Source organism: Cotesia glomerata, linkage group LG2, assembly GCF_020080835.1.
Source record: "Cotesia glomerata isolate CgM1 linkage group LG2, MPM_Cglom_v2.3, whole genome shotgun sequence".
Lineage (NCBI taxonomy): Eukaryota > Metazoa > Arthropoda > Insecta > Hymenoptera > Braconidae > Cotesia > Cotesia glomerata.
In genome coordinates this window covers 1141082-1162891 of record NC_058159.1, presented here as the reverse complement: position 1 = coordinate 1162891, position 21810 = coordinate 1141082, and the positions used below count along the sequence as shown (strand labels likewise).

The 21810-nt window shown below is 26.5% G+C and overlaps 2 protein-coding genes across 6 annotated transcripts; one reads left to right on the top strand and one right to left on the bottom strand.

Moving 5' to 3' along the window:
* Positions 1-1172: 1172 nt before the first annotated feature.
* On the bottom strand, positions 1173-3585 carry LOC123258414 (dynein regulatory complex protein 10-like). Its single transcript, XM_044718405.1, has 5 exons — positions 3140-3585; positions 2871-3006; positions 1884-2033; positions 1645-1774; positions 1173-1377 (listed from the first exon to the last, which is right to left on the bottom strand). Exons 1-5 carry the CDS (start codon positions 3411-3413, stop codon positions 1183-1185), a joined length of 885 nt encoding a protein of 294 aa, XP_044574340.1. The 5' UTR covers positions 3414-3585; the 3' UTR covers positions 1173-1182.
* A 1973-nt stretch (positions 3586-5558) lies between these two features.
* On the top strand, positions 5559-18850 carry LOC123258413 (serine/arginine repetitive matrix protein 1). Of its 5 annotated transcripts, none has more exons than XM_044718404.1 (10): positions 5559-5749; positions 7215-7467; positions 9435-10516; positions 12076-12178; positions 14601-14803; positions 14884-15215; positions 16068-16392; positions 16552-16636; positions 16719-16848; positions 18755-18850. In XM_044718404.1, the coding sequence occupies exons 2-10, from the start codon at positions 7241-7243 to the stop codon at positions 18779-18781; spliced, it is 2514 nt and encodes an 837-aa protein (XP_044574339.1). In that variant the 5' UTR covers positions 5559-5749; positions 7215-7240; the 3' UTR covers positions 18782-18850. The 5 variants fall into 5 exon arrangements, with proteins under 5 accessions (XP_044574339.1, XP_044574336.1, XP_044574337.1 ...); XM_044718401.1 differs by having other exon boundaries at positions 5559-5939; XM_044718402.1 differs by having other exon boundaries at positions 5559-5956.
* The last annotated feature ends 2960 nt before the right edge of the window (positions 18851-21810 follow it).

Below are 21810 nucleotides of genomic sequence, written 5' to 3'. Positions count from 1 at the left end.
GAAAGACTAGCTCCTGATTGACAATATAGTCTAAATCTGAAAGAGATTTATTATTCAAGGTTTCATATCATTCTCACCGATAGTCAATTTATTATGACAAGTATTTAAGCTGCATTCGAAAATACTCTATCTATAGATACATAATTGAGAAATGACCTTGTATGTTGTGAACTATTGACATTTTTAAAGACATAAGCTCATCCCGATGTTACACTCATCAAGAGTTTTCATTTGAGTACCCACATCAATTTTTCATATATTTTATATATTTATATATTTCATAAATACCATATATATAATATATATAATATATAAAAAATGCCATGTGGGTACTTAAATGAAAGGTCTCGATGAGTGTAACATCGAAATGAGTTTATATCTTAGAAAATGTCAATAATTAAGAAATGACATTGTATCTTGTGAACTATTGACATTTTTAAAGATATAAGCTCGTCCCGATGTTACACTCATCAAGAGCTTTCATTTGAATACCCACATCATTTTTTCATATATTTTATATATTTATATATATGTATATATGAAAAATATATCAAAAATGCACGTGGGTACTCAAATGAAAGCTCTTGATGAGTTTAACATCGGGATGAGCTTATATCTTTAAAAACGTCAATATTTAAGAAAGTACAGTGTAATTTAACAAAATTCATTATTTAATAAAGTAAAATTTTACAAAGCAAGTTTGCTAGTTTTATACTATACTCCAATCAAAAATCACCCAAAGCTAAAATAATAAAATAACTTCATAAATTTCTATAAATTCAATTATATTTCAAGATAATTTATGAACATTTGCCCCAGAACTTGATTATTTTGTACTCCCACTTGAAGTATATTTATTTAAATTAATATTTCTACTCTCCCAACATGATGACATTGAGTTTATCCAGCGGCTGGAATGGAGCCAGGATTTTCTTTAAATATATTGCACTTGAAATGAAATAACGACCACGTGTGGATATTAGAATCGATTTGTGCATATGTGCGAAAATAGCGATATCACTCCATATATATAAGCAACATAATTAGTTTTAAATGGAGTACAGACAGAATGGGACTAGGTTAGTGGGAATCGTAGTGAAATAGGTTCTGGCTCAGGGTCTTTTAATTAATAGACACATTTTCTCAATACTTATCGTGTGATTTTTTTGTAAATAAATTTATTTATTTTTTCTTTTTAGATTTTTTCTTCTTTTTTAGTAACTGGCGCTCTAAATATCCACGCCAGCCACGCTGTATTATTCTAGCCGCACGATTTCTCTTGAAATTATTTAGAGTTTCAGCAAATGCTTCTGCGATTGCCATCTCACGTTCGTTTTTTAGTTCCTCGTATTCTACCTTTTGGATTGATACTTTGTCCTTTTTTAAAAATTATACTGATTACTAATAAAAAATTAATCGAATTAAATTAATCGAAAAAACTAATATTTATTATAATTATTATTATATCAACAAGAACAAAAAATTCAATTAAAAATCAGAACTTTGAACTTTTAAAAATTTTTTTAAAAGCATAAAAAAATTTACAAAATTAAGTGAAATTGTTACTAGTTGATATAAAAATAAGATATTAAACAGAAGTTTTTCCCTTTAATTAAATATATCGAGCGTATTTTTTAAAAAAACCTCAAGAATTTTCAATTTAATTTCCAATATATTTGATTCCTCTATCAGAGATTCCATAGCCCGGTGAAGCATTCCAACATCTTTATCATACTTAGAAAGTATTTCCAAATAGTCTTGTTCTGCTTTTCTCCTAATAAAATTTTAATTAAAATTATATTAATAAAAAAAAACAATTTTTTAATTTAAATAAAATCGCTTAGTATTCATAATTCACACTTATCTAAGAAATATTAAAATACCTCATATTATACAAATTTTCTTCATTACTTTCATTGATCGCATAAATCGCTTCATACTCCGCAGATTTAAAATTTACTTCTCTCAGCAATTTTTTTTCTTCTACTGATTTTTTTTCCAAAATTTCTTCAATAATTGCCGCAGTTTTTTGCCTGAAAAATAATCTATATTATTAAGAGACTAAGAAAAATTGTATCCAGAATAGTCATATGATAAAATCAGTTTTTTTAGTGAAATTTAGTGTCATTGCAAGGTCTTAATTTGAATTTGTGAATCTATCTCTAGATACATAATTGAGAAATAACATTGTATCTTGTGAACTATTGACATTTTGAAAGATATAAGCTCATTCCGATGTTACACTCATCGAGACCTTTCATTTGAGTACCCACATCAATTTTTCATATATTTATATATATTATATATATGCATGTATCAAAAATATATCAAAAATGCATGTGGGTACTCAAATGAAAGCGCTTGACGAGTATAACATCAGGATGAGCTTATATCTTTAAAAACATGAATAGTTAAGAAAAAACAGTGCAATTTAACAAATATCTTGTGAAATATTGACATTTTTAAAGATGTAAGCTCATCCTGATGTTACACTCATCAAGAGCTTTCATTTGAGTACCCACATCATTTTTTCATATATTTATATATTATATATATATAAAAAATTAATGTGGGTACTCAAATGAAAGCTCTTGATGAATGTAACATCGGAATGAGCTTATATATTTAAAAACTTCAATATTTAAGAAAATACAATGCAATTTAACAAAAGGCATTATTTAATAAAGCAAAATTTTATTTATCTATAATTCATAAGTCACAGCAGTTACATAGTGACTGCAAGATTGCAAGTAAATTTTAATGATAAAAAAAATTCAGTACAAAGCGATTTCTTCGACATATTTGAGCATTAAGAAATTCAATACAGCTTATAAAACAACAAAACTACTAAAAATAAAAAAGATTCCGACTTTCTTTCATCAATTTCCCTTTTTTGTCTGGCCTTAATCCCTTCCAAGAGGATTTTTTCCTCAGCGATTTGTTCTTTTACGTCATTTGTGAAATGTTGATGCAAAAGTTTCTCCGTTTCAATTGTACTCTCTAAATCTATAAAAAAAAAAAAAAAAAATTAACATGTTGCATCAATTCGAGTAACAATAACAAAAAAGACAAACAGTAAAAAAATACGTGTATACTATTTCATAATAGTAGACGTAAAATCGATTTTTTTAAAGCTTACTCTCAGCTTCCACTCGAGCTTTTTCTCCATTAACAAGTGCACTCGCCAAAGTAGATGCGCGCTCACGTTCTTCTCTAGGTGATGTCCACATTTGCATTTCAATAATGCGCCCAAGAACATCCAACATCTTTGTTAGATTTTCCGATCCACTGCACTGCTCTTCATTGTCAGAAGACACCTGCTGTCTCTTTGACGCATCGCTAATTTTTTTGACTTGCGTTATTAGTTCCGTTAAAATAGCATTTACTCGCGCGATTGCTATTTCACGTTCCATTATTATGATAAACTTATTTAATTAATTATTCAATCAAGTGTATGCACTGTAATTTTATTTTATATCATCACGTATACACGATGAACAATCTAAGCCAAGTATTGTCTTTTAAACAGTATATGTATTTATATAAAATGCATTTGTGATGTTGCTATAGTAACGGATTAACGATTTAACAGAGCAGATTTTTCTTATATTAATATACTTAAATAAAGGTACTTTAATCATACATTTGATTCTTTGTAACATATTTTATCAAGAATAAACACGATAGAGATTTACTAGTTTTATGATTAAGCTTTTTTTTTTGTAAAATTGCAGAGATAGCTTAAATAAATATAATTATAATTTTAATTAATTCTATTGATTCAGATAATAGATTACAGTAATAATATAATTTCTCACTGAATAGCAGGTATATAACGTCATTGTAATGTAATGTTGAAAATCTCACAAATTTTAAGTCGGCATACATTATTTGACAGTAATCCAACTTTGAAATTCCTCTTTGGTGTTTGAAATATTTATACATATATCATATCATGAAACAGCTGTTTCGAATATATTACTTTGAGTAAATTCTTGAGTAATCAGTGATTACAAATATAATACATTACATTAAACAATAAAAATTTTTATCATTTATTATTTGACATTGTTATTTGAGAACATGAAACAATATTAAGCCAGCAATATAGCGCTTCGCTATGAAACTTCCTACTATGTAAGAGCTCAAAACCCTCGAGACCTTTTATCTTGAGAACTATTGACATTTTTGATGATATAAGCTCATCCCGGTGTTACACTCATCGAGACCTTTCATCTGAGTACCCACATCAGTTTTTCATATATTTATTATATTTATATATTTTACAAATACCATATATATATATATATATATATATATATATATATATATATATATATATATATATATATATATATATATATATATAAAAAATGCCATGTGGGTACTTAAATGAAAGGTCTCGATGAGTGTAACATCGAAATGATTTTATATCTTAAAAAATGCCAATAATTAAGAAATTACATTGTATCTTGTAAACTATTGACATTTTTAAAGATATAAGCTCATCTGGATGTTACACTTATCAAGAGCTTTCATTTGAGTACCTACATGGCATTTTTTATATATTTTATATATATGGTATTTGTGAAATATATAAATATATAAAATATATGAAAAATTGATGTGGGTACTCAAATAAAAGGTCTTGATGAGTGTAACATTGGGATGAGCTTATATCTTTAAAATATATATTACATAATTAAGAAATGACCTTGTATCTTGTGAACTATTGATATTTTTAAAGATATAAGCTCATTCCGATGTTATACTCATTAAGAGCTTTCATTTAAGTACCCACATAATTTTTTCATATATTTCATATATTTATATATATTATATATATTTATATATGATAAATATATCAAAAATGCATGTGGGTACTCAAATGAAAGCTCTTGATGAGTGTAACATCGGGATGAGCTTATATCTTTAAAATATATATTATATATATGAATATATGAAAAATCTTTCAAAAATGCATGTGGGTACTCAAATGAAAGCTCTTGATGAAAGTAACATCGGAATGAGCTTATATCTTAATAAATCTCAATATTTAAAAAAGTACAGTGCAATTTAACAAAAGTCATTATTTAATAAAGCAAAATTTTATTAATTTATAGTTCACAAGTCACAGCAGTCACATAGTGACTGCAAGGTGGCTAGTTATTATTAATAATTATTAATACCATAATGAATATTTTCACCGCATTTTAGTAATTTATAAAACAATCTCAATAAGTCTTATACAACTTTTTACAAAATAAAATTTGAAATTTTTTAATAGCATGAAAGTATGTACTTTCTTCCTGATTGGACTATTTTTGGGCTATTCCAACGCTGCTTATCGGCGTTTTTCATTAAAAATTTTTCCGGCAACACTAGTAACTTAACTATAAGTATAAATAGGTACATGCAGTTTTAATTTCTTAATTTTAAATGTCGCGCGCTTGCGCAGAAACTCTTTACGTACTTTACGTCGCCAGCTGTCGCGCGTGCGCACTTCTTACAACATCGTTGGGTTACAAAAGCATTACAACCAGTATATATTAATATTGTCGTTTTGGTTTTCGGGTGCTAGCATGTTGATACTGCAGCAGCCAGCAGCATAAAGCGCCGTGACCGTCGCAGTGCCGATGTTGTCAGTGACACTCATCTTCATCTTTATCTTTATATATAAGTAAATTAATCTAAAGTTTACTTGTATTGGCGCAACTGAAACTGAAACAACAGCACCGTGATCGTCGTGGTAGTTATAGTCAACAATATTTATATCAATCAAATCGGATTAAATTCGGCGAGAAGGGTGAAACTTACTCTCTAATACTCATGCTCGCCTCAGTCGTCGGTTTTCGGCCTCAGCCTAGTAGTTGCTGGTAGTCATACATCACATTTAGCCAGTGTCTATTTTTTTATTCCGTGTCAAGTGCTAAGTCTAAGTACATACTGTGTTCATGTAACATAACACATATATATTTATATTTATACTTGTATGTATTTATTAAATTAAATAAGAGTTCAGAGCTGAGTATTTGGTTTGTTTAAAATAAAAGTGAGACAGTTGGACAGTGAAAATGGTGTCACTCGGTGGACTGCTCCCGTGACAGGCGGTCTAGATTTTGTTAACTTTTATTTTAAATAAATTTGACAATTTTAAAAATTTTTTTTTAATAAGTAATAATTAAATTATTTTTAAAAAAATTATTTTTTAGCTTTGGAGTAATTTTTTTTTTAATAACACTAAAAATTGTCATGACATTAAAGTTAGCAGTCACTTAACCTTTTTTTGACTTTTTTTTTCAACAAATGAATTTTTATGACATTAAAGTATGAAAATTAATAATACTAAAGTTAGCTGACATTTTTAATTTGTTTTTGTTTTTTTTTTTCATTTATAAAATGTAGTTTTTTTAATTTTTTACAAATGAATTTTTTTTTATAATTTTTTTGTAATTTCTTCAATAAAAAAAAATTCTAAAAATATTTTTTCATTAAAAAAATGATCACTAAAAAATAAAAAAAAATTTTCATTTATAAAAAACTTTAAAAACTTGTAAGTGAAATTTTAAAAAATATTTTTTGTTCTAATTTAACTATTTAAAAAAAATCAAAAAATTAAAAATGTCGGCTAATTTAAGTATTATAATTAATGTTAGCAATCACTTCACAATTTTTTATTTTTATTTAAAAAAAAAATTTCTTCCAAAAACTTACTTTTAAAAAATTGCATTTTTTATTTTCTACAATTCTTTTTTATATTTTTTTTTACACTTTTATTTCTTAAAAAAATTCTAAAAATTATTAAATATCTGCTACTTTAATTTTTTCAAAAAAAATTATTTTTAAAAAATTGTATTTTTTATTTTTTAAAATTTATGACATTAAATTTAGCTGTCACAATTTTAAAAAAAATTTTTTAACAAATAAATTTTTTCCAGAAAATTATTTAAAAAAAATTGCATTTTTTATTTTTTAAAATTTCTACATGTGAATTTTTTTTCTACTTTTTTTTTGCTATAATTTATTTGTTAAAAAAATTATTAAATATCTGCTGAATTAATTTTCATAAAATTTCTACGTCAATTTTTTTTGCCACAATTAATTTGTTAAAAAAATTAATTTTCATAAAATTGTCAGGTGTCTGCTAATTTGAAAATCAACAAACTGATAATTAATGGATGAGTAAATAATAAAGTATTTTATTTATTTTTCAGCAAGATAAAAGTGTAAATAACAAAACATGGCGTACCGCGGTGTCAAAGGTTCAGACCCGTTCGTGTCAAAGACTTCACGCAACGAGAGGTTCGCCCAGATGTCCAAGCAGGAGCAAATAATCCAGCAGAAGAAGCTGGAGATCCAGGCTAAGATGGAAGAAATGAAGGCCAAAGCCGCTGTTGAGGTCAAAAAAACAAGCCCCAGCACTTCGCCTCCCTCTGCTCCCGTTAACAAAGTCACTGCTGCAGCCAAGTAAGTTATTTTTATTAATTATTGCTATTTATCACCTCTGTCTAGCTGAGAGTTAGTACTTTCTCATATTTTACAATCTAAATTTAATTTAATGGGCTGGCTTATATTTTTCAGAGATTACTTATCTAAGGATCACGTGTGAGTTTGCTAGATGAATTAGGTTAGCTTTCAGAGAGATTATTACCGGATAGGAGACCTCCGGATCTTCTGGCTTCCGAGGAGGTTCTTTAGGTGCTCAGATTCGATCAGTTATGTTTAATGTAGTTGATATTTTTTTTTTTTTAATGACGTGAATTAATGATCGTGAATGCTAATTTTTAATATTTGGGCTCAATTTTTTTTTATAAACTATAAATATTTTTATAAAATATATTTTAAGTCGAATCTAGGTATTAAAAATTTTAATAAGATATTATACTTATTACTAATTATTAAAACAAAATTTTTATTTTATAAAAATTCAATTTTTTCTTTTAAATCTGTCATTAAAATTTTATAAACATTCTTTAAAAGGTCAGAGTTGAAGTTTTAAAAATTTTATGAAAAATCGGCGCGTTTTTTATTTAAAATAATTATAATCAATAAAAAAAAATATGAATGATAATCAATTTAAATATTGTCGCTGTAATAATCGAGTTATCATATTGAATATATTTATATAAATTAATAAAGTCAGATGTCTGGTGCTTTTTGTCTCATGATATGATGAGGTTAGAAAAAATAAAATTATCTTACAGATTATTTTTACAATGAAAATTTTATCTTCATATTACTTGCAGTGTCATTAAAAATTATTTTAATTTTAGATCTTACAAAGAACTGACAAGTGAAACCAAGTTTCATATGTGTGATTCAATAATATAATCTATATTATTAAGGAGAATAAGCAAAATTTTGTGGCCAGTGTATTAATATGATAAAATGGGTTTTATGGTTAAATTTGGCATTTCTAGATACGTAATTAAGAAATTACCTTGTATCTCGTGAACTATTGACATTTTTAAAGATATAAGCTCATCCCGATGTTACACTCATCAAGACCTTTCATTTAAGTACCCACATCAATTTTTCATATATTTTATATATTCATATATATTTTATATATGTATATATGAAAAATATATAAAAAATGCATGTGGGTACTCAAATGAAAGCTCTTGATGAATATAACATCAAGATGAGTTTATATCTTTAAAATATATATTATATATATATAAATATATGAAAAATATATCAAAAATGCATGTGGGTACTCAAATGAAAGCTCTTGATGAGTGTAACATCAGGACGAGCTTATATTTTAAAAAATATCAATAGTTAAGAAAGTCCAGTGCAATTTAACAACAATTCATTATTTAATAAAACAAAATTTTATTTATTTATTAAATTGAATACATTTTTAAATAGGGACCGAAAGCCCTGTTAAAAAACTCCCATAAGATCCCATCAAAAGCGACAAAAGCCACTTAAAAACCAATAAAATTTATGGGTTTCTAAGTGGCTTTTGTCGCTTTTGATGGGATCCTATTGGAAATTTTAAACAGGGAGTATGATCAAATTTCATAAAATAATTATTTTTATTTTATTTTTATAACAAATTTAAATATTTTTATTAAAAATAAATACAAATGAAATTTTTTGCTTGATATGAATAATAAATTAAACCTGGTATGTTATAACTAAAATACGAATATTAAATTAGTCTTTATAGAATTTAAATACCATAAATAAACTAGCATTAAGGCATAAACACGCCGTCATATAAATAAAACTTGTATAACATCAGGTTGTGTCACAGAAGATGTTGCTAGTGTCATAAAATCATAATCATAAGCTATATATATTAAGATTTTAATTTACAACTCCTCAGCTAGACAGATATAATACATAAAACGTATATAAAACAAAATAGGCTATATCACTGCTAAAATGGAGGTCAGTAAGAGAGCTGGTAAAATTATTTATAGGAAAGAAGAAGAGAAGCCGCCAGCCGCGGCTACGGTCAATTTATTCGCTAATGACGGGAGTTTTCTCGACCAATTTAAGAAAATATCAAACAAGACTTCGCCTAGAACTGAAGAATCGCCGCCCCCGGTGGCTGTTAAAAAAGAGGACCGTGAGAGGAACTACGAGCGGCGATGGAACGGGGATAAGAACCGAGAGTATGACCGCCGAGACCGGCGAAGAAACGAGTCTCGCTGGAACCAGAGATCCGAGAGAGGACGCCGCAGTAGTTCGTCGAGTCCGTCGCCGCCGCGACACAGATCGCCGGTCCTCGAGCGTTATCACCAGCCTAATCCACGGTCCCCTTCTTCCATTCCGCCGCTGATCCCTCCGCGGATCCAACAGATCAACGTCCCACCTCCTAACTTGCGAAACGTCCCGCCGCCTTCTCATATTCACAATATCCCTCCGGTTAGTCTAGAGCCAAGTCTTCCGATCTCAGTCCCGCCGCCGCCTTCTCGAATATCAGTGCCGCCTCCGCACATGATAAGGCCTCCACCTCCGCCGCAGATAAATACCAAAGTACCTCCGCCTAGCATGCAGCTGAACCAGCTGAACCAGCCTCCACCTTCCCAGCCGCAGGGTCCGACAAATCCTCTGGCCTCGATCCCGAGCAAATCTGCCGGACACATTCCGCCACAGTGCAGTATTCCGATCACCAATTTACAGCCCCAGAATCAAGCCCCAAGGCCTACTTTGCTGCCCCCTATGTCCAGAATGCCGCCTAATATCATACAGATGAATCCCAACCCCGTTCCCAGTGTACCTCCGTCGCAAGTTATTCCTCCGCTGATAATGACCACGCCACCGCCGGTTCACAACTCTAATATTAATTCAGTACCACCACCGAATGTTAATGTACCTCCGCCTAATGTTCCACCACCTTCGATAATTACTGGGAATAATCACTCGACTGCGGTTCATCTCCTACCGACTACTTATCCCATTCAAAATCAAATCCAATTGCCTGTTAATGTCCAAAGGCCTGGTGTTAATGTACAAATTCCGCCTCCTGTACAGCCGCCGCTGTCTTCAGATCATTTTGGTAAGTTCCAAATTAATTTTTTTTTTATTTATTTTTTTAAATACTAGAATTCAAATAGCGCGCTACGCGCGCGCCCTAATTTTAACCAATAAAGAATCATGGCCCATATTTTTGCGAGTTTCGACTTTTGACTAACTTCAAGACTTTCATGTATATTAATTTTGAAGATTATCCCTTATTAAAAAAAACAATAACTTCCCGATTTTTGAAAATTTTCAATTTTCTTAGCGGGAAGTTAAAAAGATTTAAAACGATTCGAAATGGCTTAAAGCAATTAAATTCAACTTGACAAATATATAGGTATACATTTTGCTTAGGTTGAATCATTTTAAATCTATTTTTTTTTAATAAAGGATGGGTAATTAATATTGTCAGGGATAATTGATTTCAATTATGATAAAAATTCATTAAAAATAATTTTTTTTCCTCGCAAATAAGCTTTAAATTTTTGGTCAGATTTGAAGCTTAAATATGACTTCTTAATTTTAATATTTAGATTACAGTTTTCGATTTTCTGTAAGAGTAATTTAAGAAATATTTTTTTTTGCTCCTTCTGACGCCCTCGGCTGCCCAATTTCAAAACACAGTTACTCAAAATTTTAAGATTTTTAAAAACTTGTCTTGTTAAAAAAAAAAAATTACACGCCTTTGATAAAAAATTCGATAAAAAATTCTGAATAGAAAATACTTCACTATAAATATTTTCGAGAAAAAATACTTAAAATTAAGGTCTAAAAGTTATAAAAAATGCAGCGATAATATAAACATCATAGAGAAAATATATCTAAAAAAAAAAAGGTATTTTATGATTTTTCGCTAAACAGAATGGTTTAGAAAATATTTTAAATCAAAGTTCAACTTATCATAAATTTAGCTTTCAAGAGTTGTCTTGATCTGAATTTATACCTTTTTATAATTTATTATATATCTATAATTACTGCAAGCTTTTCCTTAAGATATAAAAGTACATACACTTCAAATAAAATACAAAAAAAAAATATACAATAATAACTCTTGAAATTTAATATTAATAATTCCGATCGTATATTTGTTTATTCTAAAATTTTCAATTTCGATTTCTATTTTCTGAATTTTTATCACAAGTATTCTGATAATGAAATTGAGACACTATTTTTGCTAAGGCTAAAAGCTTTAATTATGAACTAATTAATTATATAAATAAAAAATTACATACAGTGTAGAAATAGACGTAAAAATTTGAATGAAAAAAAAAATTAATTAAATTTATTGCTGGACATCATAGAATTAACTGATATAATAATAAAAATATCACACCATAAATTCAAAATTTACAATAATAATATCAAGTAGCGTACGAAATAATACAATATTTAATATCAATTATATTTTTCATATAAGTTTATATGAATGATAAAAAATCATGAAATGTAAGACTTCAATCATAAAAAAATTGTTTTTAATTTTTTTTCATATTACTCCGTACTTAGCACTAGCGTATAATATAATAGTTAACACTTATTTTACTACTTACTATTATTACAATAGTTATAAATTACAATTAACAATTATTATTACAGTAGGTTGTCAGGAAGCTGAACAATTGGCACGAATTGTTGCAGACTGCGGTGACGCAATTGAGCAAGAAGTCAGAGAGAAGAATTTGCAAGATCCTAAATTATGGTAACTACTGTCCTCACTGATGAATTATTGCATTATTTATTTCTATTGATATTTATATTCATTCTAACGCTGTCTTATGCTCGCTGAGTATTTTACACTTGTTTAGTGTCTCCGATTTTTTATTACTATTTTTAGTCTTACGCTTCACGCCTGTCTGTGTGTAATTAATTACTATTTAAATTTGAACCATTGTTCTAATGGTTTTAAACTCATTCTTTAGTCAGTTGTCTCGTTATATAATCCAAGAGAATTTGTGGTATTAACAAAATTGTAGGATTTTATAGATTGTCATGTTAGCTTTTATTAACATTTAATATTGTCACTTTCAATTGCTTAGACTAATATAATACACATGTAATAATTTAGACATTCTTCTCTTTATGGTATGATAAGTCAAGTAAGAACTTTATTCCTCACCATTAACAGTTAATTACTGTTAATACTCACCACAGTATTATTTTATTTTATTGGAAAGCATAGAAAAATTGTCAATAAATTTTCATTTTTTTTTTTTTTTTTTTTTTTTAATAAAAATAAGATCATTTTTTTAATTCAAATTACAAGAAAATTTTTAAATTACTGATAAATGATAAGGTTATTTCTTCTAGTAAAGTCTAAATAATTTGTTTTATAATATACTGTCTTTATTCTATTTATAATTAATTTTTATTTTTTAAATAAAGAGATAATATATTAAGGCCAATAATTTTGTTCTTAAGTTGATTTTCTTGTACTTTATTAAATTACCGCTTTATTGGAACAGTCTTTATTAATTTCAGACTTCATCAACTGAATTGGAGGTCTATCACTATCATAAGTCATAATTAATTGATCCCTGTATAGAACTTATGACCTAAGTGAAGTATCTAATAGAAAAAAAATAATCTAGTAAATTAATTTAGTGAAAGGAACAAAATTTTTTTATTTATGGCTGATCAATATATTCTTTAAAAATTATCTATATTAAGGGAATAAGCAAAATTTAGTGGCCTTGAAATGACCTTGTATCTCGTGAACTATTGACATTTTTAAAGATATAAGCTCGTCCCGATGTTACACTCATCAAGACCTTTCATTTGAGTACCCACATCAATTTTTCATATATTTTATATATTTATATATATTATATATATGTATATATGAAAAATATATGAAAAATGCATGTGGGTACTCAAATGAAAGCTGTCGATGAGTGTAACATCAGGATGAGCTTACATCTTTAAAAATGTCAATAATTAAGAAATGACCTTGTATTTGGTGAACTATTGACATTTTTGAAGATATAAGCTCATCCCGATGTTACACTCATCGAGACCTTTCATTTAAGCACCCACATCAATTTTTCATATATTTTATATATTTATATATATTATATATATGTATATATGAAAAATATATGAAAAATGCATGTGAGTACTCAAATGAAAGCTCTCGATGAGTGTAACATCAGGATGAGCTTACATCTTTAAAAATATCAATAATTAAGAAATGACCTTGTATTTGGTTAACTATTGACATTTTTTGAAGATATAAGCTCATCCCGATGTTACACTCATCGAGACCTTTCATTTAAGCACCTACATCAATTTTTCATATATTTTATATATTTATATATATTATATATATGTATATATGAAAAATATATGAAAAATGCATGTGAGTACTCAAATGAAAGCTCTCGATGAGTGTAACATCAGGATGAGCTTACATCTTTAAAAATGTCAATGGTTAAAAAAGTACAGTGCAATTTAACAAAAGTCATTAGTTAATAAAGTAAAATTTTAATTAAAAATAAAATAATATTTTTCAATTTTTCTATGCTTCAACTCAATAGTTATAGACATTTTTATAATGAAATAATTTAACAATCAATATTTGATAAATTATTCATTTTATTTAATAATTGCTGTTATGAGAATGTTGTTTCTTAAAGCTTGTGGATTGCTAAAATATTAAATGTTATTATTATTAAATATATACCTAAATTATATAGTTTGAAAGTAAATAAGAAATATTTTTTAAAGATTAATTATAGGAGAAATATTTTTAATCGCTTGCTTAGTAAATCGAGCCATTAATTATAGTTATGTAAATATAAATTTATAATTATTATTACAGTAACTAATTTTTAAAAATTTATATTGATGTTTATCTAAATAGATAAATTTAGCATTGATTTATTTATTTTAAAATTAACATTCTAGCATTTGAAAGTATTTTTTTGATTTTAATTACTCACAATCCAGTTGTGTATTGCCATTTTTATTATTTTATTAAAATTAAAAATTAACCTTTTTGTAAATGAATACTTAATAATTTATTATTAATTAATTAACGTGATTAAATTTGTCGAAAATAATTAACAGCATATCGTTAGGCGTAAGTCTTACTTGACAGCGTTTTAAGTATTGTTTTAATCAAGGTTTCTGCACCAAAAGCAAAGTACAGCGTACCTGCAGTACAGAGGATTGGTGGCCAAGTACCGTGCTGAGAAAGCTGATAAAGGGGCAAGCGGAGCTTCAGGCGCCGGTAGTGGAAGCGGTGCTGAGCCTTACTGTCCTGAAGATGCCCTTAGTGACAATGATGATGTTGACAAAGTATCCACTAAACATATCTTACAAAGTGGTGAGTCAATGTTTACTCTTTTATGTCAAGTAAAATGAGTATGTTTTACAATTCAATAAAAAAAAAAAAATTAATTTCAGATAATAATATTAAGGATGAAAGTAAAGAAGAACGCCGACGTAAAAGACGCAGTCGTTGGAGTGAACCCGATAACAAAGTAGAGATACCTACTGTAAATAACCAAGCGAGTAATGTTAATCCATTAAATCAACGACCTGGTATTGGATTGTCAGGACCACTAGGTCAAGGATCGGCTCTATTATCACCAAAGACTCAAAATCCCAAAAGTAAAAATCCTATGCTGACAAAAATTAGTCGCAATGATCCAGCGTTGGTTGTCTATGCGCGACAAACTTTTGGTACTTATGATTTAACTGAAGAGCAGTGGAAGAAAGCTGAAGATCATTATAAGGTTTTTAATTTATTTTTTAATGTTCTTGTTTATTAAATATTTTTATTTCTAGATTAGAAATTTTATTAAAATTTTTTTGAATTAATTTTTTAGTTAATTTTTCAAAATTAATTTTTTGATATTAATTCTTTTTAATTAAATTTTTAAAATTAATTCTTTTGAATTAATTTTTGAAATTAATTTTTTAAAATTAATTTTTTCTAATTAATTTTTTAAAATTATTTTTTTAAAATTAATTTTTTAAAATTAATTTTTTCTAATTAATTTTTTAAAATTATTTTTTTAAAATTAATTTTTTAAAATTAATTTTTTTAAATCAATTCTTTTTAATTATTTTTTTTTAATTAATTCTTTTTAATTAATTTTTTGAAATTAATTCTTTTTAATTAACTTTTTTTCAAATTAATTCTTTTTAATTAATTTTTTTAAATTAATTCTTTTTAAATTAATTTTTTTAAATTAATTCTTTTTAAATTAATTTTTTTAAATTAATTTTTTGAAATGAATTCTTTTTAATTAATTTTTTTAAATTAATTCTTTTTAAATTAATTTTTTTAAATTAATTTTTTGAAATGAATTCTTTTTAATTAATTTTTTGAAATTAATTCTTCTTAACTGATTTTTTTCAAATTAATTCTTTTAAATTAATTTTTTTTAATTAATTTTTTGAAATGAGTTGATTTTAATTAATTTTTTTGAACTAATTTTTTTAAATTAATTTTATTTTAATTTACAAGCATGTAATTTTGTACATGAATTAAGACAGTATTCCATTAAAAAAAAAAATTTTTTATAAAATAAACACGTTTAAAAATAATTTTTGAAAATTTTACAATTGATATTTTTTTACAGATAAATTTACTGTATCAAAACTTGATGAAAAAACGCGAAGAAGTGAAGCGTTTAGAGTCGCAAGGAAAGCATAAATATGAATACGACAGTGATGAAGAAACAGAGGGTGGTACGTGGGAACATAAATTAAGATCAGCTGAGATGGAAGCCACGCAAATGTGGGCTGAGGAATTAACAGCTCAGTCGGAGGGTAAACATCACATCGGTGATTTTTTGCCACCAGACGAGCTTAAAAAATTCATGGAGCAGTACAACGCCGTCAAGCAGGGCAAAGAACCCGATCTTAGTGATTACAAGGAGTTTAAATTGAAAGAAGATAATATAGGTCAGTAATTAATTTCAGACAATTATAACTAAAAATTACATAGTTCATTTAAATTTTTACAAGATTGATTTTTTATCTAATAAAAATTTTTAATTTATTTTAAATAATATTTAATTATTTAAATTAATTCAATTAATCTTGATGATGAATTGTTTGCAGGTTTTCAAATGCTACAGAAACTTGGTTGGACTGAAGGTCAAGGACTTGGTAGCGAAGGTAGCGGTCGTATTGATCCTGTAAATAAGTGAGTTTTTATTTACAAATTTATTATTGATATTTATTATTGGTATTTATTATTGATAATATCAATTAAAATGTTTAATTAGGGCAACTAGTAGATTGGATAGTTCTGGCTTAGGTTCTGACAGACCGGATAACATTTCACGAGATGACGATGAGTTTGATGCATATAGAAAACGAATGATGCTTGCTTATCGATTCAGGCCGAATCCTTTGGTAACTGTTCTCATTTATTCGTTTATAGAACCATTAATTAATCAAGGTGTCTAGAAACTCTCAAATGTCAGAAAATTTAGTGGCTTTGAATATTTATCTAGGCAATGATATAGCTTACGAGTCTTGATTTGATAAAAAATTGCTGCGGTTTCATAAATTTGATTTTTCATTCCAGCTTTTTTATTGATTCAACGAATTGAATAATAAAGAAAAAAGTTTCTTTTTTTAAAAGTCATAACATGGCATTACTTTTTTATTCAATTTGCTGAGTAAATAAAATTATTGGAAAAAAATAAAAAATAAATAAATATTCTTGTGCACATTTATTTTTATTAACTTCAATTTCTGTAGAAATATCAAAATTTTATTCTGGGAAAAATAAATTTCAAATTTTTCTGTTTTATATACACACACTTGAATTACAAAATTCTAATCAAGTAAATTATCATAATAAGAGATTTATGTCTTTAAAATTATACTAGAAAGCTTGCAGTCACTTGGTGAATGCTGTGACTTGTGAACTATAAAAAATTAAAATTTTGGATTATTAAATAATGAATTTTGTTAAATTGCACTGTACTTTCTTAAATATTGACATTTTTGAAGATATAAGCTCATCTTGATGTTACACTTATCAAAAGCTTTCATTTGAGTACCCACATCAATTTTTCATATATTTTATATATTTATATATATGAATATATAAAAAATATATCAAAAATGCATGTGGGTACTCGAATGAAAGCTCTTGATGAGTGTAACATCAAGATGAGTTTATATCTTTAAAAATGTTAATAGTTCACAAGATACAAGGTGATTTTTTAATTATTGATATTTTTAAAGATATAAACTCATTTCGATGTTACACTCATTGAGACCTTTCATTTAAGTACCCACATGGCATTTTTTATATATATATAGTATTTGTAAAATATATAAATATATTTAAAATATATATATATATATATATATATATATATATATATATATATATATATATATATATATATATATATATATATATAATAAAACATATATAAAATATATATATAAAAACATATAAAATATATGAAAAATTGATATGGGTACTCAAATGAAAGCTCTTGATGAGTATAACATCGGGATGAGCTCATATCTTTAAAATTGTCAATAGTACACAAGATATGAGGTCAGTTTTTAGTTATTGACATTTTTTAAGATATAAGCTCACCCTGATGTTACATTCATCAAGAGCTTTCATTTGAGTACCCACATGCATTTTTGATATATTTTTCATATATACATATATATAAATATATAAAATATATGAAAAATTGATGTGGGTACTCAAATGAAAGGTCTCGATGAGTGTAACATCGGGATGAGCTTATATCTTTAAAAATGTCAATAGTTCATAAGATGCAAGGTCATTTCTATGTATCTAGAGATAGAGCATTTTCGAATGCTGCCTAAATACTCATCATAATAAATTGAGAATGAAATGAAACCTTGAAAAGATACAAATTCAAATCAAGACCTTTACAAAGACACTAAATTTCACTAAAAAAACCAATTTATCATATGAATATCTTAGAAACAAATTTTTTCTTATTCTCATAATCATATAGATTATAATTTAATAGACATAAGTTCATTACATATCGTTATATCCACTTTGATTTAATAAATTACAAGTACGGATATTGACAACCGCCTTCAGCTACCTGCTGTCAATCGTAAGAGATCTTAACAGTTATAATACCATATTATAATATAAAAATTTTCTAATCTAAAAAATGTGAAATCATATTTCAGTAGATCTTAAAAGTGAAAAAAAATTTCCAAGGCTCTAGACACCTTATTATTAATGTTAATAATAACAATAATGGTAATAAAACAATTCATGAGATTATTTAAATGTTTCTAGAATAATCCACGAAGGCCTTACTATTAAAAAATCAATAGGATAATGATGGGCCTCAAAGGAAAATGAAACACCATATAAAACTGTTTTTACAATTGACAAAAAAATAATAAGTGACACAAATAATATAAAGAGAGTAATATTATTTTGTATAATGAATGTTAATAATATCTTATAAAGATAATTGACAACACGCGCTGCTAATTAACGTGACGTTAATGAATTAAGGTAAATTTGTTTATAAATGAATTTATAAAAATTATTAACTGATAATTGTTAATAAATATTAAAAATAACATTAAATTGTTTATTTACTTTATTTATAAGAGGTCGAATGAGTAAAGGTCAATGTAAGGAAGCGCTATGGAAAGTTGAATGAAACTACGTAGACAGATAGAGAAAGTCTGTTCAATTAAACTGATGATGATTATTTTTTACCTCATTAAAATTGAATGTCATTTTTTATTTTAGCTTATTTTTACCAGGTCATTGACATTTTGTTAATTGTTTTTATTTTTAATTAACTAAATTATTTTTTTTTCAAGTGTATAAACAGTTATGATTTTTTTACTCGGTAATCTTTAATTAAAAAAATTTTTTTTAATTAACGATTCGGTTAATTGCTTATTATCGCGCTGGGAACAAATTTGTGGTTGATAGATAATTGAGACAATTTGTTATTAGTGATAAAGACAATGAAAACAACTTTTTTATTAATTAATAAGTATAGACGTAAATAGTATAGTAACTGTAATTACTATTGTCATTTTTTCACACCATTTATTCGGTAGTTAATTTAATGAGTTTCATATCAAAGCATGATAATTTTTTACGAGTCAAACAAATGTATATTTTATGTGCATGTAAAATGTCATTGCCGTTGTATAATTTTCATCTTATCCGCGGTCTTTTGTTCTTTTATTTAGTGAAAGTCATGACCGTGAATTAAAAAGAAATTATTTGTTAATTTCTCGCTTGCATAAAGTAATACTAGCAACCTTGCAGTCACTCTGTGACTGCCGTTATTTGTGAACTATAAATAAATAAAATTTTGCTTTGTTAAATAATGACTTTTGTTAAATTGCTCTGTGATTTTTTAAATATTAATGCTTTTAAAGCTATAAGCTCATCCTGATGTTATACTTATCAAGAGCTTTCATTTGAGTACCCACATGCATTTTTCATATATTTTTCATATATACATATATATAATTTATATAAATATATGAAAATTGATGTGGGTACTCAAATGAAAGGTCTTGATGAGTATAATGTCGGGGTGAGCTTATATCTTTAAAAATGTCATTAGTTGACAAGATACAAGGTAATTTCTTAATTATTGACATTTGTTAAGATATAAATTAATTTCGATGTTACACTCATCGAGACCTTTTATTTAAGTACCCACATGGCATTTTTTATATATTTTATATATATGGTATTTGTGAAATATATAAATATATGAAAAACATTAAATATATGAAAAATTGATGTGGGTACTCAAATGAAAGGTCTTGATGAGTATAATGTCGGAGTGAGTTTATATCTTTAAAAATGTCAATAATTTACAAGATACAAGGTAATTTCTTGATTATTGACATTTTTTAAGATGTAAGCTCATCCTGATGTTAAGCTCATCAAGAGCTTTCATTTGAGTACTCACATGCATTTTTGATATATTTTTCATATATACATATATATAATATATATAAATATATGAAAATTGATGTGGGTACTCAAATGAAAGGTCTTGATGAGTATAATGTCGGGGTTAGCTTATATCTTTAAAAATGTCAATAATTTACAAGATACAAGGTAAATTATATCTTTAAAAATGTCATTGGTTGACAAGATACAAGGTAATTTCTTAATTATTGACATTTTTTAAGATATAAATTCATTTCGATGTTACACTCATCTATTCCTTTCATTTAAGTACCCACATGGCATTTTTTATATATTTTATATATATGGTATTTGTGAAATATATAAATATATAAAATATATGGAAAATTGATGTGGGTACTTAAATGAAAGGTCTCGATGAGTGTAATGTCGGGGTGAAGTCATATCTTTAAAAATGTCAATAATTTACAAGATACAAGGAAATTTCTTAATTATTGACATTTTTTAAGATGTAAGCTCATCCTGATGTTAAGCTCATCAAGAGCTTTCATTTGAGTACCCACATGTATTTTTGATATATTTTTCATATGTACATTTATATAATATATATAAATATATAAAATATATGAAAAATGCATGTGGGTATTTAAATGAAAGGTCTCGATGAGTGTAACATCGGGATGAGCTTATATCTTTAAAAATGTCAATAGTTCTCTAGATACAAGGTCATTTCTTATTAATGTATCTAAAGATAGAGAATTTTTTAATGCAGCCTAAATACTTATTATCATAAATTGACTATTCTCGCCACAAAATTTCTCTCAATAATATAGATTATAATTTATTTTGTACTATTTATAACACAGAATTTTTTTTTAGAAATATTTTGCTTAAAAAAATTAATTACAAAATTTTAATTATCCGACACAACATTAAAAAAACTCAAACTATAATTAAATTATAATATTCAATACCTGAGACATTAAAATATTTATAGTTAATAAATCTTATTATCGAACATAAATTTGAACGTTTTCAATAATAAAAATATTTTATTTAAAAATTAGTAAGTTAGCGCTAAACAAAGCAGTCGAGAGTATGAGTAATTGTCGGAACATTAATAATTATTGTAACGTTAGAAATTATTCCACTGGCACGTAATTAATAACTGTGAATAATTGATTCGTAAAATTTATTTTTACTATTTTTTATTGTTCAAAAAGCTGAATACTGAAGTACTTAACAACAGGGAAATATTGTTAAAGTTTTTTAACTTCCGCGTAAAATCAGCAACGAATGACCATATAATAAACGGTAAGTGTAGTAAATTAGCTACGGGCCATGATCTAAATTACGATTCCAGCCTCAAGCGAATAGTTACCGTCTTGTAAGAAAGAGTCCGGTTAAGAAGATAATTGTTCATCCAATTAAAG